We start from the raw sequence: 20,332 nt of genomic DNA, 5'->3' as shown, positions 1-20,332 counted from the left end.
GGTTTTTTTGCAATGAGGGCTACTGCAGCCTGCAGCTTTTATTGCACGGGGCAGGAGGTGCCGGCCCCTTGCTCAAGGTAGGGAACACAGGAGAGGGGGACGGGTATCTTCGGCCTCAGCATCCTCTCCCTCACATATATACAGCAGCTCCAGGTCCTGCTGCTGTGGCATCCTGGCATCCTCCAAATTCTCTGATAACCTGTATCAGGAAAAAGGGGGTTTGGGGGCACTGGCTTGTCCCTCAAGGCTGGCTGAGTGCTCCAGGGGTGCCTTGGGCCCCTCAGGAGTGTCCGGCCAGGCTGGTGGGATGCAGAGGCCAGCAGCAAGGGGCCGGGCCGGGGTCCCGCCACGGGAAGTGCTGCCGGCAGGATGTTTATCCAGCAGCTGGCTGGGAGCTGCACTGCAGCTGGAGTGGCTCAGGATTGAGGCAGTGGGGGCTGGAAGCCCCTCACCCCCCCCGAGGCAGGATTGGGCCCTGGAGCCAGGAACCTACCTCCGTGCCCGCTGCTGGGCCCGTGTCTCTGCATCTGCCTTGCTGTCATAGAGCACGCTGTCGCCACACAGAAGCATAGTCACGGTCCAGCCATGTGTCCTCTGCAAGAGGGAGGTGTCAGGGTCTGGTCCTGCATCCCCCAGGGTGACCTGGCTGAGTCCTGACAGCGCTGAGCTCACCTGCAGCCAGTCCAGCACCTCCTGCACCGTCATCGCCTGCCTATCTGCGCCGACAGCCCGCATCTCCAGCCGGTCCCAGCAGCTCCACTCCCGCCCGCCGTACTGCCGGGGGTAGCAGCCAGCACTGGCACCCCATATCCTGGCTGGCCAGCCCCATGGGGCAGGGACTGGTGCAGCACAAGTGCTGGGGGACATCAGGACAGGCAAATGGGCAGGGTGATGTGGGCACCATGGTGGTGCAGGGGCAGTGGGGGACACAACTATCCCCCCAGTACTGCTGGGGTCGACTTCAGGGGTCAGCGTCAGTGTGGGGCCGGCATTGCCCCTAGCCCCAGGCCAGGACAGGCGCACAAAAGGCCATTGAAGCTCTGCTCAGCCCCACACAATCATCTCTTCTCATGCCTGTGGCCCGCCGACCCCTGCTCCGGCCCAAGGAGGCCAGTGTGGTGCCAAGCCCGGGGCCAAGAGCCGGACGCGGCCCCGCGCAGTCTGGCAGGGCCACACGGCCATCTGCCCTCGCTGCAGGCAGCGCCAGCACTGCCCGCCTGGCCCCAGCCCCGCTCGGGAGGGGTGTTCACACCTGGTCACTCTCCCTCCTGCTTTCTGTTGCCTTCTCACCTCGGCCTTCTGCTGCCTGCACTTATCCCACTGGTGCAGAGAAGGGCTTAACCCCATCCTCACCGGGGCAGCAACTGCTCAGCACAGAGGGAAAGCCACGGCCTGGCACTCTGCCACCAAAGTACATCGCTCTGGCCCTGGGAAGCGTATTCCTCTGGACAAGGCTGGCCCCTAGTGTGGGCTCCTCGGGTCCCCATGGGGACGCAGGTCACTCCAAGCAGGCCTTGGGGACATGTGTTCCCACCATAGCCAAGCAGCTGGGTGTGAAATGTCACGCCGGGCCTCCTCGCCCTGGGACATGGAGGTGTTGGGTGCTGCTGCAGGGACCCGAGGGCGTTGGCCAGATCCAGCGGCATCCTCCATCCAGGGGTGATGCCAGCCCAGGAACACTACAGCCAGGATGACACAGGGCTGGGCACGGGGTTTGAGGGAGCCGGGGGCAGCCGTCAGCCCGAAGCGGTGCTGGAGCCGGCGCAAGGCAGTGGAATCGCCTCCCTCCCCCTCTTCCTGCCCCCGGCCCTGGGCCCCCCGGGCCAATCTGGTTCCAATCGGCGCTTCCTGCCGTGCCGGAAGGGCTGCCTCGCACGCCATAAACCCCCAGACAAAGGCGCCTCTATGGCCCAGACGGTCCCAATCTGGGCATGCCCCCACCCCCGCTCTCCCCGCCTGGTTCCCCACCGCCGGGACCCCCGGCCCCGCTCCCCCGGGCCGCCCTTCCCGGCCCGGTGCCAGCTGCTCTGCGGCTGCCGCAGCTGGTTTCCATAAGCCAGATGAGCTCGGCTGCAGCGGCCTCCCACCCCTGCCTGTGGGGCTCAGCGTGGGGCCTGCCACGGGGCAGTGGGGCCGCCTCGGCCCCATGGGCACCCCAGAGCATCACAGCTGGGCCTGGAGCCGGGCGAACAGGACAGTGGCGGAGTCTCAGTGCTGGGGGACAGCGGGGGTAAGGAGCTGGTTCCTCACTGCCTGACAGCACTCCCAACCCACTGCAGCACCCGAATCCATTTCTGGAGCGCTATGGTCAGGGCTGCGCTTGCTGCACGGCCACACCTTTTCCCCTGGGTCCCCCTGACATTGTCCCACAGCAGATGCCACTGGCCCCTGATGTCCCCCCACCTGCACATCCCCAGGGAAGAGGATCCTACCCAGTAGGTGGGGGCTGCTGGGGGCTGGAAACGGAGCAGCAGGCAGGCAGACAGGCTGACGTTGCTGTTGCGGTAGCAGCTGAGGTCCCGGCACCCCCACACCAGCTTGTAGACCTCCAGGCACGCCAGCCCGGCCACTGTGGCCGTGGTGGTGATGATGGCGGGCACAATCCGCCCAGCAAACCGCTTGCTCTGAGGACAGGAGGGGTGTCACCAGCTGCCCCACACAGGACAGGGACTCCTGACCCCACAGACTGCCCCTCTCACCATCAGCCAGTTGGCAGGGGAGATGCCATAGTTCTCTGCACGCAGGTTGGACGCTGCTGTGATAAAGTCTATGTGGATATCGTTGTCCTGTAGGGAAGAATGGGGGGACATCTGCATCCCATGGGGACATCAACCCCCCCAGGCTGAGCAGGGCCACCTGCCTGACTCCACTACCTTCTCAAAGTAGATGGGCTCCATCAAGGGTGCTTTTGCCTCCTCATCCCCCACCAGCTCCTGTCTCCACTGCACCAGGTCCTGCATAAGCTCTGTCAGCTGCCTGTGATCTGGAGAAACAGGGACCCCTGCTGTGATATTCCTGCACTGTGGCACTGCAGGGGTGCCCCCACCTTGGTCTGGGTCATCTTGGGTGCTGCAGCAGGGACAAGAAGCCACAGCCCCACTGCTGCCTGGCTGGACCCAGGAACATACCTGGGAACCTCACCTGTAGGAACTTGTGGCTCCTCTGTTGGTTCCTCTGTGAGGGGGATCTGGAGCCCTTCCTGGGGTGCAAAGGGTGGCAGGACCACATCACGGAGGATGGCCTGGATGGCCAGCCGGTCCCTGCACGGTGGCACCCTGTGTGCTTGGGCAAAGAGATGGGCAGCGGCCACGACATAGTCCAGGTGGGTGTCCTTCGAAATAGAACAGGGGTGGCCATGGGGTGCCCTGCTGGGGTGGTCTCACACAGCCAGGGGCTGTCAGCACTGCCCCAAGATGGTAGAACTGCCTGGCTTTGCCCCAGAGTGGAGCTGGAGGAGCCTCCCCTCCTCCTCTGGGCACAGAGCATGTGCAAGCTGTCCCCTGCAGAGCTCTCACTGACTGGGGGACAGGGACAGACCCAGCCCAGGAGCTGGCAACCTGCACAGGCTGTGGCAGATGGAGCATAACTACAGTTCAGTATTTCCTGTATGCCCAGCACAGGCTTGGCTCTCCCTCTGTCCAAACCATTCCCACACGCGACTCCACAGCTCTCCCTGCACTCACATTATCAGGGTTGAATGTCAGTGGATGGGGACAGCTCCTGTCCCCTGCCCAGAAAGGGACACCCGGGCTGGTTTCCTGGCACAGGGAGAGAAGAGTCAGGCGCAGGAATGTGTGGCCCTGGCTGCAGCGAGGTGGCCAGTGGAGGGAAGGTGCAGGAGGTGCCAGCCCTATGGTGCTGGGCTCACGTGCTCCGGGGGGTAGATGTGCAACAGCTGGGTGATGGCGTCGTGGTAGCGGCTCTGCCAGCGCCGGCGTGCCCAGCGGACGCAGTCCCGCCAGTCCCGTGGACGCTGCCGCAGACTGTCCCACACCTGCTCCAGGACCTTCCCTGGTGGCTGCTGCTCCAGGAAAGCTGGGTCCCTGCAAAACCAGCCAACTGCTGATGCTGGCCTGAGAGCAATCCTGTGAGACACCTGGGTGGGATGTGGCAATCTGACATGCTCTCCCCATTCCCAGCAGCACCCTGGCAGAGCTGGAAGCTCTTCTCCCAGCATCACTACCCCCAAAGCCCACTCACTCCATGAACTGGTTGACTTGTTCTGCAGGCAGCTGGAAAAGCCCCTCAAATTCATCACGGGCCCACTGTGGAGGACAAACGGGTGTTGAGCACTGGAACCTGCCCCTTATGCCCCCAAGCCCAGGGGGAGGGGGAGGCTCTGGCAGGGCCAGCAGCAGCACTCAGGCTGCCAGCAGGAAGCAGCTGGGGCCATAGCCTGCCCGTGGCCCACCACTGGAGGGGAAATGGGGAAGGAAGACAAAGGTCCCAGCACCTCCTGGCTGGGTGCTGTGGCTGGGGCAGCTCAGCCTACCTGCAGCGTGTGCTGGATGGTGCGGGGGAAATGCCGCAGGGTGCAGAGGGGGAAGGTGCTGGGGGTGCTGACTGGCCTCAGAATGTCGGTCAGGGACGGTATCATGGCCAGCACATTCCCCCGTGTCCCCTCCGTGCCTGAGTCCAGCAGGGGTGTGCGGCAGCGGAGACAGCGTCTCTCCAAGTAGGTGCCTGCAGGGAGCCAGGAGTGCTGGGGACGCAGGGAGCATGTCCGGGGGCTTGGCTCCCTTGCCCTTCCTGGCACTCACGGGCCTCTATTGTGTCCAGGGCGCTGGCAACGCCATCCAGGTGCTGGAAGAACTTGTCCCCGTAGAGCATCTCGGTGGCAGGTCCCACCTGGTTCTGGTGAGCTGTCATTCTGACATCAGGGTTCATGCGCTGCACGGCTGCTGCGGCCACCACCGACTTTGGCTCCTGCCAGGGCAGAGAGGGGGTGGGCAGCCCTAGGGAGCCCGTGGGACAGCTAGGATGCCCTTCGGGGGGGCTCAGCCCCTGCCTCACCGATATATCTGCTGAGCGATAGAGAAGCTGCCGATGGAGGTTGGAGAGGGCAATAGTGTCCATGTCAGTGACAATGAGTTCCCCGCCTGCCCCTGCTGCCAGCCCCATCATGGCAAAGTTCTTCAGCAGCTCGCAGCCGATGGCACCAGCTCCCACCTGCCAGGGCAGAGATGCTGCAGCTCCCCACGTGCCAGCTGGATGCTCTGCAACCTCCCAGCGCCATGACCCCTGCCCACTCACCACCAGGTACTTCTGGTGGCCCAGCTTCTCCTGGAAATCGGCCCCGAAGACGGCAATCTGGCCGTCGTAGCGAGAGCCTCTCTGCCGGGACAAGGAGCTGTGTGAGCTCAGCAGCCACGGCACCCCAGGCAAGCCGGGAGGGGCTGGACACGGAGGTCTCACCGGGGCACAGTCCGTCTCTGTCAGCTGCGCGGCCCCCGCCAGCGCCAGGCACTCCAGGGAGTCGAAGTACAACCACTGGTTCAGGGGACAGAACTTCCCAGTGATGGCCTGGGGCGAACAGCCGGTGGGCAGGGGGCCAGCGGGGTGTTCCCCGTCCCCGCGCCAGCCCCGCCGCCGACCCGGCGTCCCCAGGCGGGCACCAAGTGCCCTCTGGTGGCCACCAAGCGCCACCGGCCCGCCACGGCCAGCGGGACCCCGCCACGGCCAGCGGGACCCCGCCACGGCCAGCGGCACCCCGCCACGGCCAGCGGCACCCCGCCACGGCCAGCGGCACCCCGCCCCGCTCACCTTCAGCACCTCCTGGGCTGCCAGCGCCCCGACCACGGAGGCCACGGGGCACAGGTCCCCCGCGCTCACGCTTGCGAAGGCGCGCACGATGTCCTCATCCAGGGGACCCTGCTGTTCTCCCAGGCTCCGAGCCAGCTCCAGCACCCGCTCAGCGTCCGCCTGCGGGCGGAGGGGAGAGGGCAGTCCCTGGCAGGGTAGTGGGGCTCGGCAGGGCCGGCAGGAGCAGGACAGGGCCTTACCGGTGCCCTGGGCCGCGGCAGGCGGCCCTGCTCCCTGCGGAAGGCGTGAAGGGCCCGGAAGGCGGCGTGCAGGCTGCGGCTGCGTGGCAGATCCTCGGGGTTTGCCACCCGGATTTTGGGCTTCTCCAGTGCCCGGCACAGGGGCTCCTGCCAGCACAGCACCAGGGATTTGGTGAATGCCTTCCTGGGGCCTAGCATGGCACAGCAGTACCCAGGTGGTCACACCGTGGGGCTGAGAGGGACTTACATGGAAACACTCCTGGGGCCGCTGCACCTGTGAAACCAGACCCCCACAGCGGTAGGGTGAGAAGGAGCTGGTGTCATTGATCTCCAGCCTGAAGGCATCTGGGGATGAGAGGGGCACAGATGTCACATCATGGTCACTGCCAAGGACTCAGTGAGTTCCTCAACCCTGAGCTAGGGCAGCTAGGACCCCCCTGGAGTTCTCACCAAGCACACGCACGGGGATGGGCTCCTGGCCATTCAGCTCTGTCATCCCCTGCACGCCAGAAAATGTCACCAGGTCACCATCATAGAAGCGGTGGCCATAGCTGTTCTCTGTCCCTATGTACGTCACCACTCCTGGGTTGCCCTGAAGAGGGGAAGGCTACGTGAGTATGGGGCACTGGACTAGGGTGGCATAGAGCCAGTGGAGGAGGCAGCAACATTTTGGGGGATCCTGCAGGGGCTGCTCTCCCTCCTACCTGGGAGATGTGCTGCACAGCAGCAGACACTGGATCCCCTTCTGCTGGATCATCAACAACAAAGTGCTTCCCGAAGTCACAGAACAGCTGCCTGGAGAGGACCGACGGGGTTTTGCCAGAGGAAGTGCCCCACCAAGCTGCCCCAGCACTGCCAGGTCCTGCCCAGGCTGAGCAGCCCCGCCAGCGTACCGGGGACATGGGCTGGGGGCTCTGGGGACAAGGTGATCCAGAGCCAGAGCAGGGCCCCATGAGACCCCTTACCCTGCCAGCCCCTTGGTGTCAGCCACGATGAAGCAGATGCTGTGGGCATGGCAGAAGTCCCCAACGCGGAGCTGCTCCTCCAGCGGGGACTCGGTCAGCACCACCACCTGTGCCAGGTCTGTCAGTGTGCGCCGCCATCCCAGGGATCCCCATGGCCCAGGGATGCAGGCTCACCTGAAAGGAGGCAAGGAAGGCCTCCGACAGCTCCCCGGTGTAAGCCTCGACCACCACACAGGGGTTCAGCTCTGCCAGGGCCTGCTGGGATGCCTTGGCACGGTTCTGGCCTAGATCACTCTCCCCCAGGAGGAACTGCAGAGTAGACACATGGTGGGGCACCCTATGGGTCTGGGGTGCAGCTCACCACTGTGGGGTGCTCCACAAGCCCTGTCTGCACTGGTAAGGGGGTCTCTGCTAAGGACCTTGCCTGTGACAGTGAAGGACACCCTGTGCCTTACCAGCATCCCCAACTTGTACCTGTTATTGGAAGTGCCTCACCCCAAACCCATACCTGCAAACAGGGATTCTCCCAACTGCACCTACTACTGTGACATCCACCCACATCTGTACCTGTTATTGGCACTCCCACCTGAGTCTGCACCTGTACCAAGACCCTTGTCTGTACCTGTATATGTTATGGGGCCTTCCCATCCATTCCTGTACTTGTTACTGGGATGGCTGTCTGTACTCATTATGGAGATCCCCATCCATACTCGTACCTGGCACTGGTCCATTACTGGGACCCTTATCAATACGTATACACATTATGGGACCCCTCATCCATACCTGCACTCTGAGACCTGTGCCCATACCCATACTCATTACTGGGACACCCACCCATACCTCTACTGTTACTGGGACCCCTGTCTGTACCTAATATCAGGGTCCCCACGCATATCTGCACCCACTACCGGCGTTCTCACTAGTTTCTGTTACGAGATCTTCACCTATACCTGTTACAGTGAACCTCAACCCTACCTGTCACCAGCAGCCCCGCCCGGCCCCGCCGGTACCTGCTGGGTGCGGTCAGCGGTGCAGACGGCACTGCAGTCGTGCAGAACGACGCGCCCGGTCCCCGCCAGCACCAGCGCCGTCGCCACCTGCGCTCCGGTCCCGCGCAGCCCCGACACCAGCACCGCCGACCCGGGCAGCCGCCGCGCGCCGCCGCCCAGCACATACCTGCGGGTACCGACGGGGGCCGTCAGCGGGCGCCGTCAGCGGGGGCCGGCACCGCTACCCCGCCCTGCCCCGATGCTGTGGCATTCCCGTCCCCGGTGCTGGTGCCCGCACTCACAGCTGCCGCGAGTACCGCGGCTCCTCTTCGCTTCCCGCCATGACGGCCCCACCCACCGACCGGCACCCCGGCCCCGCCCCGGGGAGGAGCCAAACCCCGAGGCAGCGTCCCCACAGCGCAGGCTCGGCGGCGGCTGCGGCCACGCCTCAGGCCGCGCCCCCAAAACAGAACCCCGCGGCCACGCCCCCGGAGCGCAGGAGGCCCCGCCCCCGGAGTCCGCGCTGTGGCGGCGGTGAGGGCGGGCAGAGGCTCCGCCCCCTCCGCCAGCCTCGCCCCGGTACCCCGCGGCCATGGCGGCGGTGGCGGCGGGCTGGCAGCCGCCGTGGCGAGCGCTGGCCGCGCTGGGTCGGGAGCTGGCGGCCGAGTGGGCGGCACAGGACGTGAGGGCCGCGCTGTGCCAGCTGCTGCTGCTCTGGCTGGGCATCAGCCTGCTGGGCGTCCGCCTGGCCTGGCGCGCCTACGGCGGGGCGGTGGCCGCGCTCTGCTACCGGACCGGCCCCTCCGGCCGCCGCTCCCCCGGCACCGCGTCCGGGGCCTCGCCCGCCCGGCCCCGCGCGCACTCCCTGTCCCCCGCCAGCCCGGCGGGACGCAACGGCGCCGCCGAGCGGCACTGCCCGGCCCGGTGAGTCCCGACCGCTACCGGGCCCAAAACCGCTGATTCCCCCCGCTGACCCTCCGCGGGCCTGCCCGTCTTCCCCCGCGTCCGGCCAGCGCTCTCGGAGCGCAGCCCGGTGAGCGAGCCCTGCCCAGTACCCCCCAGTGAGTGTCCCCCAGCTGCACTCCTGCACCAGTACACACCAGTGACTGCCCGCCTGCCCAGTATGGTCCCGACGGGGGCCTCTGGGGCACCAGCCCCGGTTAGCCCCCCTATCTGTGGCTTCTGACAAATGCCCCCCAAGCTGTGCCTCCCGACCTTTGAGCCGCCCCCCTCAACTGCACCCCAGACCAGTATGCTCCAATTAGTGCCCCCCAGCTCTGCCCACCCCACACGGACGGGCAGGTGCCTGTCTTGGTGCCGGGGTGCCGTGCTCGGTGCTGCCCCAGCCGTGCTCACGCTGCCTCTCTTGCAGGGATAGCCCAGCAGCAGAGCCCATGAAGACACACTGGGAGTGAGCAGCACCAGGACCGCCAGCTGGGTGCTGCCAACATCATTAAAAATGCTGTGCCCACCTGCTGCCTCTTGTTTTGGCACTGCCACCATCACCACAGAGGAGACCAGGGGAACGGGACAGGGTGTTTATTGGGGTCAGGGCACCGTGCCTGCGGCATGTGCTGGTCTCACTTGGCCATGTAGTACTGGGTGGGCACGAAGGGCATCTTGGTGATGACGGCAGGGTGCTGCTTCTTCCGCACCTCGACGGTGAGCTCGGTGCCGGCCCGGCTGTGCGCTGCCTCCACGTAGCCCATGGCGATGTTCTTGCCCAGGCAGGGCGAGGGACATCCGCTGGTCACTGTGCCTGGGGTGTGAGGATACAGGGAGTTGAGCGGGGCCTGGCCAGCCCCTGTCTGTGCCATGGCCACAGCTCAGGGTCATGCCTGTGCCAGCACCACTGCCCCCACCTACCCACAGGCCTGCCTTCGGGACCCAGGATTGCCATGTGGGGCCGGATGGCGGGTCCCACCGACGTCAGCCCCACACGCCTGCGCCTCGGCTTCTCTTTCACTTGTGCCATGATGACAGCAGCACCAGGGAAATCCATGGCCACACGCCGCCGCTTCCCTGCAGGGCAGAGATGGGTGAGGGTCGCTGATGCCTGATCGGTCCCCTTGTACCCACTTGGGGACACCTTGCTGCCCTGCCTGCCCCAAGGAGGAGGTGGAGGTGGACCTACCCAAGGTCCACATCAGCCCGGCCTCGGCAGGGGTGACCGTCTCGTCGATGTCACTGCCGTAGAGGCAGAGCCCGGCCTCTATGCGCAAGCTGTCCCTGGCTGCCAGCCCTGCTAGCCACACATCAGGGATGCCCAGGAGCTGCTCGGCCAACTCCACCGCCCGTGCCGCGGGCACTGAGATCTGTGGTGGGACACGGGCAGGGTCAGTGGGGCACGACCTTCCCCCACGTTGGTACCGCACTGGGGATGCTGGCGTAGTTCCCTGGGTACCTCCACGCCATCCTCGCCGGTGTAACCACAGCGCGTGACCCGGCAGCCCGGCACGCCGAAGACGGTTGTGGTGATGCTATTCATAAAGGAGAGCTTGGCCAGGTCATCCGACAGCCCTGCCTGCAGAACCCGTGCCATGGAGGGACCTGGGGAGGCAGGTGGCTGGAGGACAGCAGTGCCCAGGGAAAGGGGGGCAGGTGGGGAGGGCGGTGACAACCACCGGGAGAGGACCCAGAGGAGGGCAGGCCCATGCGGGGCCCCCACTACCTTGCAGAGCCAGCAGCGCGTTGTCTGACACCTCCAGGTGTACATCACTGCCGGTGGCCTGCAGCTGTGCCGCTCTATCCTGCCAGGGTGACAGCGGGCTGCTAGCACGGGGGCCAGGCCAGTGCCAGCCCCACACGTGGCCGTGGCCACCTCACCCCGCGCAACACGCGTGTCACCGAAAGGCGGGACTCATTCCCACTGCGTGTCCCCAGCTCCCGGGGCTCAGGCAGCCCCATACCCTCAAGATAGCCAAGTCCTTGTCAGCACAGGCGGCGTTGGACACCACGTAGAGGTGATCTTCCGACGTGTTGGTGACGATGAGGTCGTCTGTGATGCCGCCCTTCTCGTTGGTGAGCAGCGTCAGGGTGCCCTGCGGGACATGGCGCACGGAAGCACTGGCGGACTGCCTGGACCCTCCCAGGGCATCTCGGGGACCTCCGACCCCACTGGACGCCTGGTGGCCGCCCAGTGCCCCGTACCTGTCCTGGCTTCAGCTCGGCGATGTCCCCCACTACCAGGCTCTCCATGAACCTGACGCGGTCCCGGCCGTACACCAGGGTCTGCAAGGGGCCGGGGGGATTGTGAGGTGGCGCGGGTACCCCCCGGCCCCAGCCCCCTCACCCCGACCCCGCTACCTGCAGCATATGGGAGACGTCAAAGAGGGAGCAGTGGCGGCGGGTGTGCAGGTGTGACTGGAGGTGGCCCTGCCCGTAGTGCAGCGGAAGGGTCCAGCCGGCGAACGGCACCATGCGCCCGCCGCGGGCCCGATGCAGGGCATCCAGCGGCGTCTGCTTCAGCCCCTCCCCCCCGGCCCCAGCGCCCCCGGCCTCCCTCCGCGGCGCCGAGCCCGGGCGGCGGCGGGACAGCGCGGCGCGGCAGCCCGTCCGCAGCATCTTCCTCTTCCTCCTCTCTCCCGGCACGGCTCGGACCGGCCCCGGGGCGCCTGGGACATGGAGTCCGCCCGGCCCTGGCCCCGGCCCCCGCCCCCGGCCCGGCCCGCCCTCGGCACCGCCTCCCCGGGGCTGCCGGCGCGGCCACCCCCATCCCCCAGAGACAGGCGGGCACAGGCAGGGCCAATGTAGCAGCTTTTAGTGGTGACCCCTCCAGCACCCCCGCACCCCTCGGTCCCCCCGCAGCCCCTTGCAGTGTCCGGGCTCTGCCCACGGGACGTGCCCAGGAGAGGCTCACAGGGGTCTCTGGGGCGGCAGCGCTGCCCCTCGCTGCTAGGCAGCGCGGAGGGAGTCAGAGAAGGGGCACAGGGAGGGCTTGGGACCCCCGCGGGGTCAGTGGCCGAGGCGGGAATGCAGGAGTTCGCTCAGGCCCCGGGAGCATGGAAGGGGCACTTCTCGCCAGCTGGCACCAGCACCAGCAGGCTCAGGTGTAGGAAAGCAGGTTGACATCATAGCAGCCATCCACCTGGGGAAGAGAGCGACTGTCACCGTCTGCACAGCACTGCTGGGATACTCCGGCCCCATCCTGCTGGGAGCAGCCCCGCTGGGAGGGCTCCTGAGCCATGGGGCAAGGCCGGGGTCCCTTCAGCAGGGTGGTGGGACTCACGTCAAAGCGCCCGATGCGGGCAGCTGCCTGGCGAGCCCGGATCACCTCTGTCAGCACCCACATTTGCTGGACCTCTGTCGACACCTTCTCCGGATCAGGGAGCTCCTGGAAAGAAGTGGGCACAATGCTGTGGAGCGGGCATGGCCCGGATGGGCTGGATGAGCCCAGGTTTGGGCAGTGGTGTGGCTGGGTGGCTGTGCCTCCCAGGGAGCCAGGCACGTGATGGTGCCCATGTTCCTGACCTGCTGGTGGTTTCCCAATGTGAGGTGAGAAGGGCCCCTCTCTAGGAAAACAAACCGCATGGGTGAGTGACCCTGATCCCTGCGTGACGCGGTACCGACACAGCCCATCTCTGCTGGCAGGTGGCCAGGACGAGGACAGAAAGCTGACTGCTGGCTAATCATTAAAAACCTAATTGCACAGTCCAGAGTTTCCCAACAGCCTCACTATGCGATGCTCCCTGGGCTTGGGTGCAGAATCCTGGGCACACATGCTGGTTCACCCCAGGGACCTTTAGCCAGGTGGGACCTGTGGGCTCAGCAGCGCTCCTGGCTGGGGCACAACTCTCCTGGCTGGGGCACAACTCTCCTGGCTGGGGCACAGCCCTCATGGGGGCACAGCTCTGTTGCACTGGGCTGAGGAGCACCTCGTGGCGATGTTGGGAAAAGCCAATCTCAGAGCAACCTCTGGTATCTGCCCCAGATACTCCTTACCAAGGGGAACGTGATCCAAGCAATCAGCAAAGGACTGGGGTGCCCTCCCCAAACTGTCACACAGTTGGGCAAGGACTGGGAAACAGCAGCCTCCCTGCTGGTGCAGTGTGAGCACCACTGCACGGAAGCCCGGTAGCAGAACTGCCCCGGCAGGTGTGGGCACTGTGCCACCCTCCTGCAGGCAGCACCTCCAGTTGATTCAGCAGATTCCCATGGGTGAGACAGCTCCCATCCTGGCCCTGCTCTGCCCAGACTTTGTCCACCAAAGGCCACCAGCCAGGCAGATGTGCCTGGCAATCTGTAAACACGTGCCATGGCTGCGATGCCCCTCTGCTCGCATGCTGTCCTGGCTGGGCAATGTGTTCCCCAGAGCAAAGTGCTGGGAACCAGCCGTCCTCACATGTCCTACCCACCCCTGAGCGACGCTGTGCACCCACTGCTGCCACAGGGATGTCCCTGTTCCCACACATCCCACCTGCCACTGAACCATGCTGCACACCCACTGCTCCCACAGGGATGTTCTTGTTCCTGTCCCCATCCCATTGCATCCCACCTGTCAGCTGAGTGACATTTGGCGCCCACTTCTCCCTTGGGGACATTCCTGTCCCCAGACTAGAGGGCAAACAGAACTTAAGTGTCAGCTCAAAAAGCACACATCCCCATGGAGATATTTTTCTTCTTAGTTCTGCAAACTACTTCCAGCACAAGGTGGGTTATTTCAGGGCTCCACAGCTATTCCTGGTGAAAGCCTGGAGCCAACAAGGCAGGCATGGGCCTGGCAGCTTCCTGAGGGATGCTCATGGCTGGCACCCTACAGAAGTCCCTCCTTCCCCCAGTACCTCAGCAGTGATTACTCACCCCATGCAGGCTGGCTGGCTGCTCCGGAGGGGTCAGCTGGGAGAGCCAGGAAGGAAAATCCTTCTGGGGACTCTGAAACAGATCCAGAGAGTGACACAGGGTGTTCCCAACCCTATCTCCATCCTTTACACCAAGCAGCATGCTGAGGTTTAGAGCCCACCTCTAGTGATACTGCTATGGAAGCGTCTCTTTACTATCCTTAAAGAGAATTTTGTAGGGAATTCTGTGTTCTGAGCAGTTGTCGGAGCAGTCCCTTCCCCAGCACTACTGGAGCACAAGTGGATCCCAAGTGCCTCAGCAAAAAACAAGGACTTGGACCCACATGCCTCTGTGTGCTCCCCAGAGCTATAGGGGCCAATGCCAGGGATAGAGTTGGGGACAGTGGCGTGTCCTGACCCCTCGCCCATGCCTGGCAGTGGGGGAAGCTCTGGCACCTGCTCACCTTCTGTCCAGGGGGGAAAATCTGCAGGTCCTCGATGGTGAAGTGGAGCCACACTGGGGAGGGTTGTCGCAGGATGAACCGCATTGCCGTCACCTGGTCCACGTCACACAGCATCTGCAGGGCAAGGGCCAGGGAGTGTAACCACAGGGGCTGGCACCAACCAGGGGCAGCTTTTGGGGTATTCTCCCAAAACCCCCAAGGTACCCCAGATGGAAGAAGCCCAAGGGAAGCATTGTCCCGTGAGGGCTGGCTGGGCTGAGCAGGGCACAGGGACCCTCGCAGCGATGGGGGCACCAGACCCCTGGACCAGGAGCCATCCCGGGGGTGGGCGAAGAGTGGTGAGCCCTGGAGAGCTGGGTGATGCCATGCTCCCATCTGGACATGCTGACCTGGTGCCGGCGGAGGCAGAAATAGTCCTGGGAGCCCTCCTCGGTGTGTGGGCAAGGCATCAAGCACAGGTCCCGCAGGCAGGTCACCCAGCGCTGGGACCCGCCGGGGCCGGGCCGCTGCACCCGCACGCTCAGGAACGCAGTGTAGAAGTTCCTGAACACGATCTCATGCACCTGCGGGACCGGCGACCTCAGCCCCACGACGGCATTCCCTCATACCTGCACCGGCATCCCCCCCATACCGACACCGGCATCCTCCCCCTAGTACTGGGACGGGCACCGGCAATCCCTCTCCCATACCGGGATCGGCACGCCCCCATACCCCCACTAGCACAGCCCCATATCGGGACCCGCACCGGCATCCCCCACTCTACTGGGACGGGCACTGCATCCCCAGCATCCCGCACACCCGGTGAGGGTGGTACCCAGCACCGGCATCCACCCGTTACCGGCACCGCCCCCGGCATCCCCTCCGCCCCGGGACCGCCCCTCACATCTTCCTCATACCGTCCCCGGCATCCCCACCCACCCCGTCCCCGCTGCTGCCCCCGGCATCCCCCGTCCTGCCCCGGCCCCGACTCCCCCGGCCCTGTACCGTCCCCGGTACGGCCCCTGTCTTCCCTCGGGACCACCCCGGCACAACCCCCCGTCGGTACCGCCCTCGGCATCCCCCCGTGACTCCACGGGACCACACCGGTACCCCCACCCCGCCCCCGCCGGTACCGCGACGAGCGCGGCCGCACTCACGTCGGCGGCAGCGCCGCGGGGGAAGCGGAGGTCGATGACGGCGACGCCGGGCCGCGCGGGCTCGGCACCCCCTGCCAGCTGGAGGGGAGCGGCGGGGCGGGGGGCGCAGGGCAGCGGGGAGCGGCCCGGCCCGGCGGGCGGACCCGGCCCCGCCGCTCCCGACATGGCGGCGCCGCGCGGCCGCCGCTCCGGGGCGGGGCCGGGCCGGGCGATGGCGTCACGGCCCGCGGACACCGGCAGGGGGCGCTCCCGCCCCGCCCGGGGCGGCCCCGCCGCGGAGGGAGCGGGAGCGGAGGCGGGCCCGGGGCCGCGCCGGCTGCGCGCGTCCTCCCCCGCCCCGGGGCCGCCCCGGCGCCTCCCCCAGACCGGCACCGGCATCCCCGGGCGAGTTTATTTTTCAAACGGCGAGGATATCGCCCCGCGGCGCCGAGACCGGAGCCGGGGGTTGAGCACCGCCTCCCCCCCGGTGCCCTCCCGGGGCCACCCCGGCGCCCGGGCAGCGCCGTCCCGGAGTGAAGCGGCGGGTCCGGCCCCGGTGTGCGGGGTCAGCCCTCCACCCGGGGAGCACACGGGCAAATCCCGGCTGGGGATGCCGGGGCGCGGAGCAGAGGGGGTGGGGACGGTACCGGTACCGTGGCGGGTCCCCCGGGGCCAGCCCGAGGGGGCTGAACCCGTACAAACTGCTGGCAGCCGCACACCGGTTTATAAGTTTGTTTTTCTTTTTTTAATAAAACAATCGGAGTCTGTATCAAAAATTTAGTAAAAAATTAGATTTGAGAGTTCACCGATTTTTTAAACTATTAACTATTCCTGGCGCGCTTTTTTCTTTTATTTTCGTTTTATTTTTTAATTTTTTTTTAAATTTTTTTTTTTTTTTTTTACTTTTTCATCTTTTCCAACAGTGTCCAGGCTGGAGTGCTGATGTGAGGCCAGTGAGGCCATTCCTGCACAGTCCCGAGGAGCAGGGGGGACAGAGAACGCACCCTACTCTCATCAAAACACCCCACAGGGATGGGGTTTTGCTTCAAATCGACCCCCCCAAACCCTGGTGCTCGCTGGGAAGCAGAGAAGTCGTCGTGGCACAGGACTCAGCTCATCCTTCCGCGAGCATTCCCCGACACAGCGATGCACCCCCTGCTCAGCCATGGGCACCCCAGGCCAGGTTGACCCAACTCTTTTTTGATGACTATTTTATGATGCGTGAGAAAGATAGGATTTCTTTGATTAAAAATAAAATAAAATGATAAAATAATCAAACCCTGAACCAAGAAGCTGATCCACCCCGAGAAGAGGAGGAGGAGGCTGGCTGGCCCTGCTGACCAGCCCGTGGAGCTCGCCTGCAGCACAGCACTGCCCTCCCCCTCCCCAAAAACTACACATCCCAGTTTAGGTAAACAGCAGATTAAATGTAAAAACTTAAACCATCGACTTCAGAAAGTCCCTTGAATTTAATTATTTTTAGGCTACCTTTCATGTTACGTCCTGTAGCTAGACACACGTGAATAGAAAAAACAGTACAGTTAGTGTTAAAGGCAAACAGCGGAGACCCAGAGTGCTACCCCAGTGCTGCCTGCTCCTCCCGACCCGGCCCGACCCGACCCGACCCCCCTCCCTGCCCACCGCCCCGGCCCCGGCCAAAGCCCAGCCGCCGGGAAGGCATCTTTGAGCCGAGAAATTTTTTTTTTTTTCTATGAATAAAATAAAACCAAAGCTTGTTAGGCAAAAATAAAACGAGTGTCCCCCCGAGTCCTGCGAGCGCTCCGGTGCGGCAGGCGCAGCCGGGGAGAGCCTGCTGGGGAGCGGGCTGGGGTTTCGTGTTCCCGGCTGGCGAGGGGGCTGCCGGCCCACAGGCAGCACCGGTGTGGAGCTGGAGGCCCCTTCTCCCCCGAGAGCCTCCCATTTGTTAAGGGGGGACGTAGGGCGGCGGGGACCTGTACGGGGTCATGTTCTTCGGGCGGGAGCCTTTCCCCTCCATGGGTGCAGTGAAGGGGGGGGGAGGCTGGTAGGGCGGCGCGTTGGGGTCCTCGTCCCGCAGCGGAGTGTACTCTCCAATGGTGTCCTGGTTGAGCGGCGTAGTCTCCGGCATGCTCTGGTTGGGGTACTCTGGAGGGGGCAGTGGGGCTTTCTCCTCCTGGAGGATGAGGGGCATGCTGGAGGATGGTGGGGGCTTGGAGTCGTCCAGCTCGTCAGCGAAGATGATGGGCACGCCTTTCTTTATGAAGGTGGCCTGGTCTTCGATGGTCAGCTTGCCTTTCCTCTTCTTGCGGTAGCAGATCATGGCAATGATGCCAGCCACGAGGAGGATGGCAGCCACCACCACGGCGGGGATGACGGTGTGCAGGTACACATCGTCCTCGCTGCTCTTCTCGGGGTCTTTGCCTGCTGCCACCGTCGGCGTCGCCTCCGAGATCACCCGGCCATCCTTGGTCACGGGGACAAACTGGATGTGCCTGCAGCTGCCGGAACCAACCACAGACACGTTCAGAGGCTTGAACTCAGGCTGCAGGACGTTGGAGAAAGCTGGGCTCGGTCTGCCAGAGTCATCCGCAATTTTTTTGCTCAAAGTCCGGATCTGCTCCCGAGGGCAAGGCTCCAGGGGCAGCGTGTTGTTGGTCCACTCCACTACGATGGAGCCTTTGGCGATGTCCTGCACTGTGATTGTGCTGCTGTTCCTGTCACCAAAAGCCAGAGCCAGCTTCTTCACCAGCATGATCTTCTTATGGATGTCATTCACCACTGCATTATGGTCCCCTTCCAGCCGGGCCTTGAACTTCACTGGAGACTTGTCCCCATGTGGGCGTTTGTGGACGTGGATTTCAAAAGCATCCACGGCAAAGAGCCCGCCCTTGTCGGTGGCATACATGAAGTACTCGTGCTTCCCGATGTGGTTGTGGTCTGGCATGCCATACATGAGCTGGCTGGTGCTGTTGAACTGCACCCACGAATTCTCCTTTATCATCTGCTGCTCCTTCAGCTTCAAGGTCAGCTGCAGCTTGTCGGTGGTGGTGTCTTCCTTGTCGTAGAAGGTATCTGACGGTATCTTAACCTCAAAGTACGTGCCCTCCCACGCGTCGACCCTGTCGATGTGGTTCGTCAGCTTGGGTGGCTCGTTCGGCTCCCAGGGCCGGGGCAGCCCGCTGGCCGTGGTGCGCACGCGGGATGGCGGAGAGGCCGTTGTCAGCTTGGAGATGGGGGACCTGGTCGTGCTGGGAGGCTTTGTCGGACGAGGCGTTTTGGGCCTTCGAGTAGGCCTTCGCGTTATCGCCGTGGAGGAATCTGTCGTGGACGGTGTGGCTGGCTTCAGGGTGGAGACTCTCGGTTTCTTGGTGGTAGTTGAGGGCGGCGTGATCATTGCTGTGGGCTCTACGTACCCAGGCATGGTAGGGCGGATCGGCACAGAGGCTGTGCCCGTGCCTTCTGCTACCCTGGTTGGCTGGATAGGCCCCAGCGTCGGCGTCTGGACGATGGGGCCTCTGGTTCTGATGGTGACTGTTGGCTTCCTCGGCAGTGGAATGGGCTCCCGGACAGGGGGTGCCGTTGTCTCTGTGGGAGGTGCGATGGCGGGTGATGTTGGGGTGGGGACAATCCTGGTGGGTGGCTCTTGTGTGGCAGTGGTGGGCGGCCCGATGGCAGTCAAAGGCGTAGGGGTGGCGTTGATCTGCCGCCGCATCCTCTTTGGGAGGTGAGGCTTCTTGTTAGCAATGTGCCAGCCAACAACAGGGTAGCCAAGGCGGGCAGACATGGTTCCTTCCTTAGCTGGAGCCTCCACCTTGCTGATGTTGGGGACACTGTTTTGGCTTAGGGAGCATCCCAGTTTCCATGAAAGTAAGGCCCCGTTTTCCACCACCTTCTTTGCATTCCCTGGTCCAGCCATGAAGGCCGACATGTCAAAGAGTCTGTTATTTACAACAGGAACCAACTTCATGTTGCTAAGTTCCACCTCTGAAAAGCTTCTCATTCTCTTTAAAAGTTCAATCCTCTGCTTTGGTGTCATTTTTGTTAAGTCGGCATCCAAAATGACGGTCAGGATAGTGACTGGCTCTTCCGAGGCACACACGAAGGGCGCTGTGTCACTCGTGTCTTGGACGGCCACTCGCACCGACTGAGGCTCGCTGTGGTCTTCTTGGTGGACCTCAACGGAGAAGACGTTTGTGGTCTGCGGGACATAGCTCCCATTTGGGAAGGGCTGCAGAGTGGTCACCGAGATGTAGTGGACACCCTTGTCCGTGTCAAGGGGCAGCCCTTCCAGGGAGCTGCTCTCTGCATTCCAGTGCAACCAAGAAGGCAAGGAGTCCTTCCCAGCTTCGGAGATCTACCAAACAAACAAACAAAAAAGAAAGCTTTTAGGAGTATAACATTAGGACAGGTTCTATCAGCTGCAGTGCTTAATTTCAAGGATTAAAGAAAAAAATCTGAAGTGTAACAACTGGGGAAGGAGCATCCTGGCCAGAGCACGGCAGCCTTTGCCTCCTCCTCCACGTGTTGGCAAGGATGAGCTCTGTGGGGTGCACTGGACCCAAAGGGCTTAAGGAGCCACAAGAGGTCATGAAGTCCCACAAAGCCCCCGTGCCTGCAAGTGCTCCAACACTTGCTGTGCAACTGCCAAGCACAAGTGGTTCGTTTTCTCTGAGGGCAGACGGCGAGTTTACGTCATGGGGACAGTGACAAAGCTGAAGGCGATGTTATGCCGCACAGCAGAGCTGATCCAACAACTGCCCTCTTCCCACTCCTTCCTCTCCCAGCTTGGCCATCTTGCTCCTTTCCTCACCCCATCACACCCTGCCCACCCTACATACATTAGTCCCACTGCTCCAGCAGCTCAGCAGAACGTGCATCTTCTCCACTTACTTTCAGCTTGTCCCACTGTCCCCAGAGCCAGGATGACCCAGAGGGGCCAGAAGCTGGTTCTGAGTCCCAGGCCTGGCTGGAGCATACCAGCTCTCAACAAGAAGCAGGAAATCCTGAGAGCTACATGGTGTTGTCCTGCTCTACCAGAGGA

At 63.8% G+C, this 20,332-nt stretch overlaps 5 protein-coding genes across 12 annotated transcripts in view; 1 reads left to right on the top strand and 4 right to left on the bottom strand.

Moving 5' to 3' along the window:
* Positions 1-20: 20 nt before the first annotated feature.
* UBA7 (ubiquitin like modifier activating enzyme 7) lies at positions 21-8,314 on the bottom strand. 3 transcript variants are annotated; one of them, XM_040076529.2, is made up of 24 exons: positions 8,259-8,314; positions 7,978-8,143; positions 7,142-7,276; positions 6,968-7,074; positions 6,707-6,797; positions 6,453-6,594; positions 6,250-6,347; positions 6,003-6,149; positions 5,764-5,922; positions 5,416-5,523; positions 5,254-5,334; positions 5,014-5,169; positions 4,761-4,926; positions 4,493-4,683; positions 4,201-4,265; positions 3,869-4,043; positions 3,684-3,758; positions 3,142-3,331; positions 2,874-2,983; positions 2,700-2,786; positions 2,433-2,624; positions 673-774; positions 494-594; positions 21-199 (listed from the first exon to the last, which is right to left on the bottom strand). In XM_040076529.2, the coding sequence occupies exons 1-24, from the start codon at positions 8,297-8,299 to the stop codon at positions 73-75; spliced, it is 3,012 nt and encodes a 1,003-aa protein (XP_039932463.1). In that variant the 5' UTR covers positions 8,300-8,314; the 3' UTR covers positions 21-72. The 3 variants fall into 3 exon arrangements, with proteins under 3 accessions (XP_039932463.1, XP_058278295.1, XP_058278296.1); XM_058422312.1 differs by having other exon boundaries at positions 5,416-5,490; XM_058422313.1 differs by lacking the exons at positions 5,014-5,169; positions 5,254-5,334; positions 5,416-5,523.
* A 224-nt stretch (positions 8,315-8,538) lies between these two features.
* On the top strand, positions 8,539-9,427 carry TCTA (T cell leukemia translocation altered). The gene is made up of 2 exons (XM_040076387.1): positions 8,539-8,880; positions 9,329-9,427. Exons 1-2 carry the CDS (start codon positions 8,549-8,551, stop codon positions 9,369-9,371), a joined length of 375 nt encoding a protein of 124 aa, XP_039932321.1. The 5' UTR covers positions 8,539-8,548; the 3' UTR covers positions 9,372-9,427.
* A 53-nt stretch (positions 9,428-9,480) lies between these two features.
* AMT (aminomethyltransferase) lies at positions 9,481-11,520 on the bottom strand. Its single transcript, XM_040076386.1, has 8 exons — positions 11,263-11,520; positions 11,107-11,187; positions 10,866-10,997; positions 10,628-10,706; positions 10,361-10,506; positions 10,091-10,271; positions 9,823-9,978; positions 9,481-9,715 (listed from the first exon to the last, which is right to left on the bottom strand). The coding sequence occupies exons 1-8, from the start codon at positions 11,518-11,520 to the stop codon at positions 9,537-9,539; spliced, it is 1,212 nt and encodes a 403-aa protein (XP_039932320.1). The 3' UTR covers positions 9,481-9,536.
* Positions 11,521-11,744: 224 nt separating this feature from the next.
* On the bottom strand, positions 11,745-15,498 carry NICN1 (nicolin 1, tubulin polyglutamylase complex subunit). The gene is made up of 6 exons (XM_040076528.2): positions 15,334-15,498; positions 14,587-14,760; positions 14,198-14,311; positions 13,756-13,827; positions 12,185-12,289; positions 11,745-12,043 (listed from the first exon to the last, which is right to left on the bottom strand). The coding sequence occupies exons 1-6, from the start codon at positions 15,496-15,498 to the stop codon at positions 12,002-12,004; spliced, it is 672 nt and encodes a 223-aa protein (XP_039932462.1). The 3' UTR covers positions 11,745-12,001.
* Positions 15,499-16,762: 1,264 nt separating this feature from the next.
* DAG1 (dystroglycan 1) overlaps positions 16,763-20,332 on the bottom strand; it is a 49,522-nt gene continuing 45,952 nt past the window's right edge. For all 6 annotated transcript variants that reach the window (XM_040076266.2, XM_040076269.1, XM_040076271.2 and 3 more), the window contains exon 3: positions 16,763-19,645. In XM_040076266.2, the coding sequence (XP_039932200.1) occupies positions 17,237-19,645 (2,409 nt within the window). In that variant the 3' untranslated portion in view covers positions 16,763-17,236. The remainder of the gene's footprint in view (positions 19,646-20,332) is intronic.

This window comes from Hirundo rustica, chromosome 12 (assembly GCF_015227805.2).
Source record: "Hirundo rustica isolate bHirRus1 chromosome 12, bHirRus1.pri.v3, whole genome shotgun sequence".
Classification (NCBI taxonomy): domain Eukaryota; kingdom Metazoa; phylum Chordata; class Aves; order Passeriformes; family Hirundinidae; genus Hirundo; species Hirundo rustica.
This window is presented reverse-complemented; position numbering and strand designations above follow the sequence as displayed.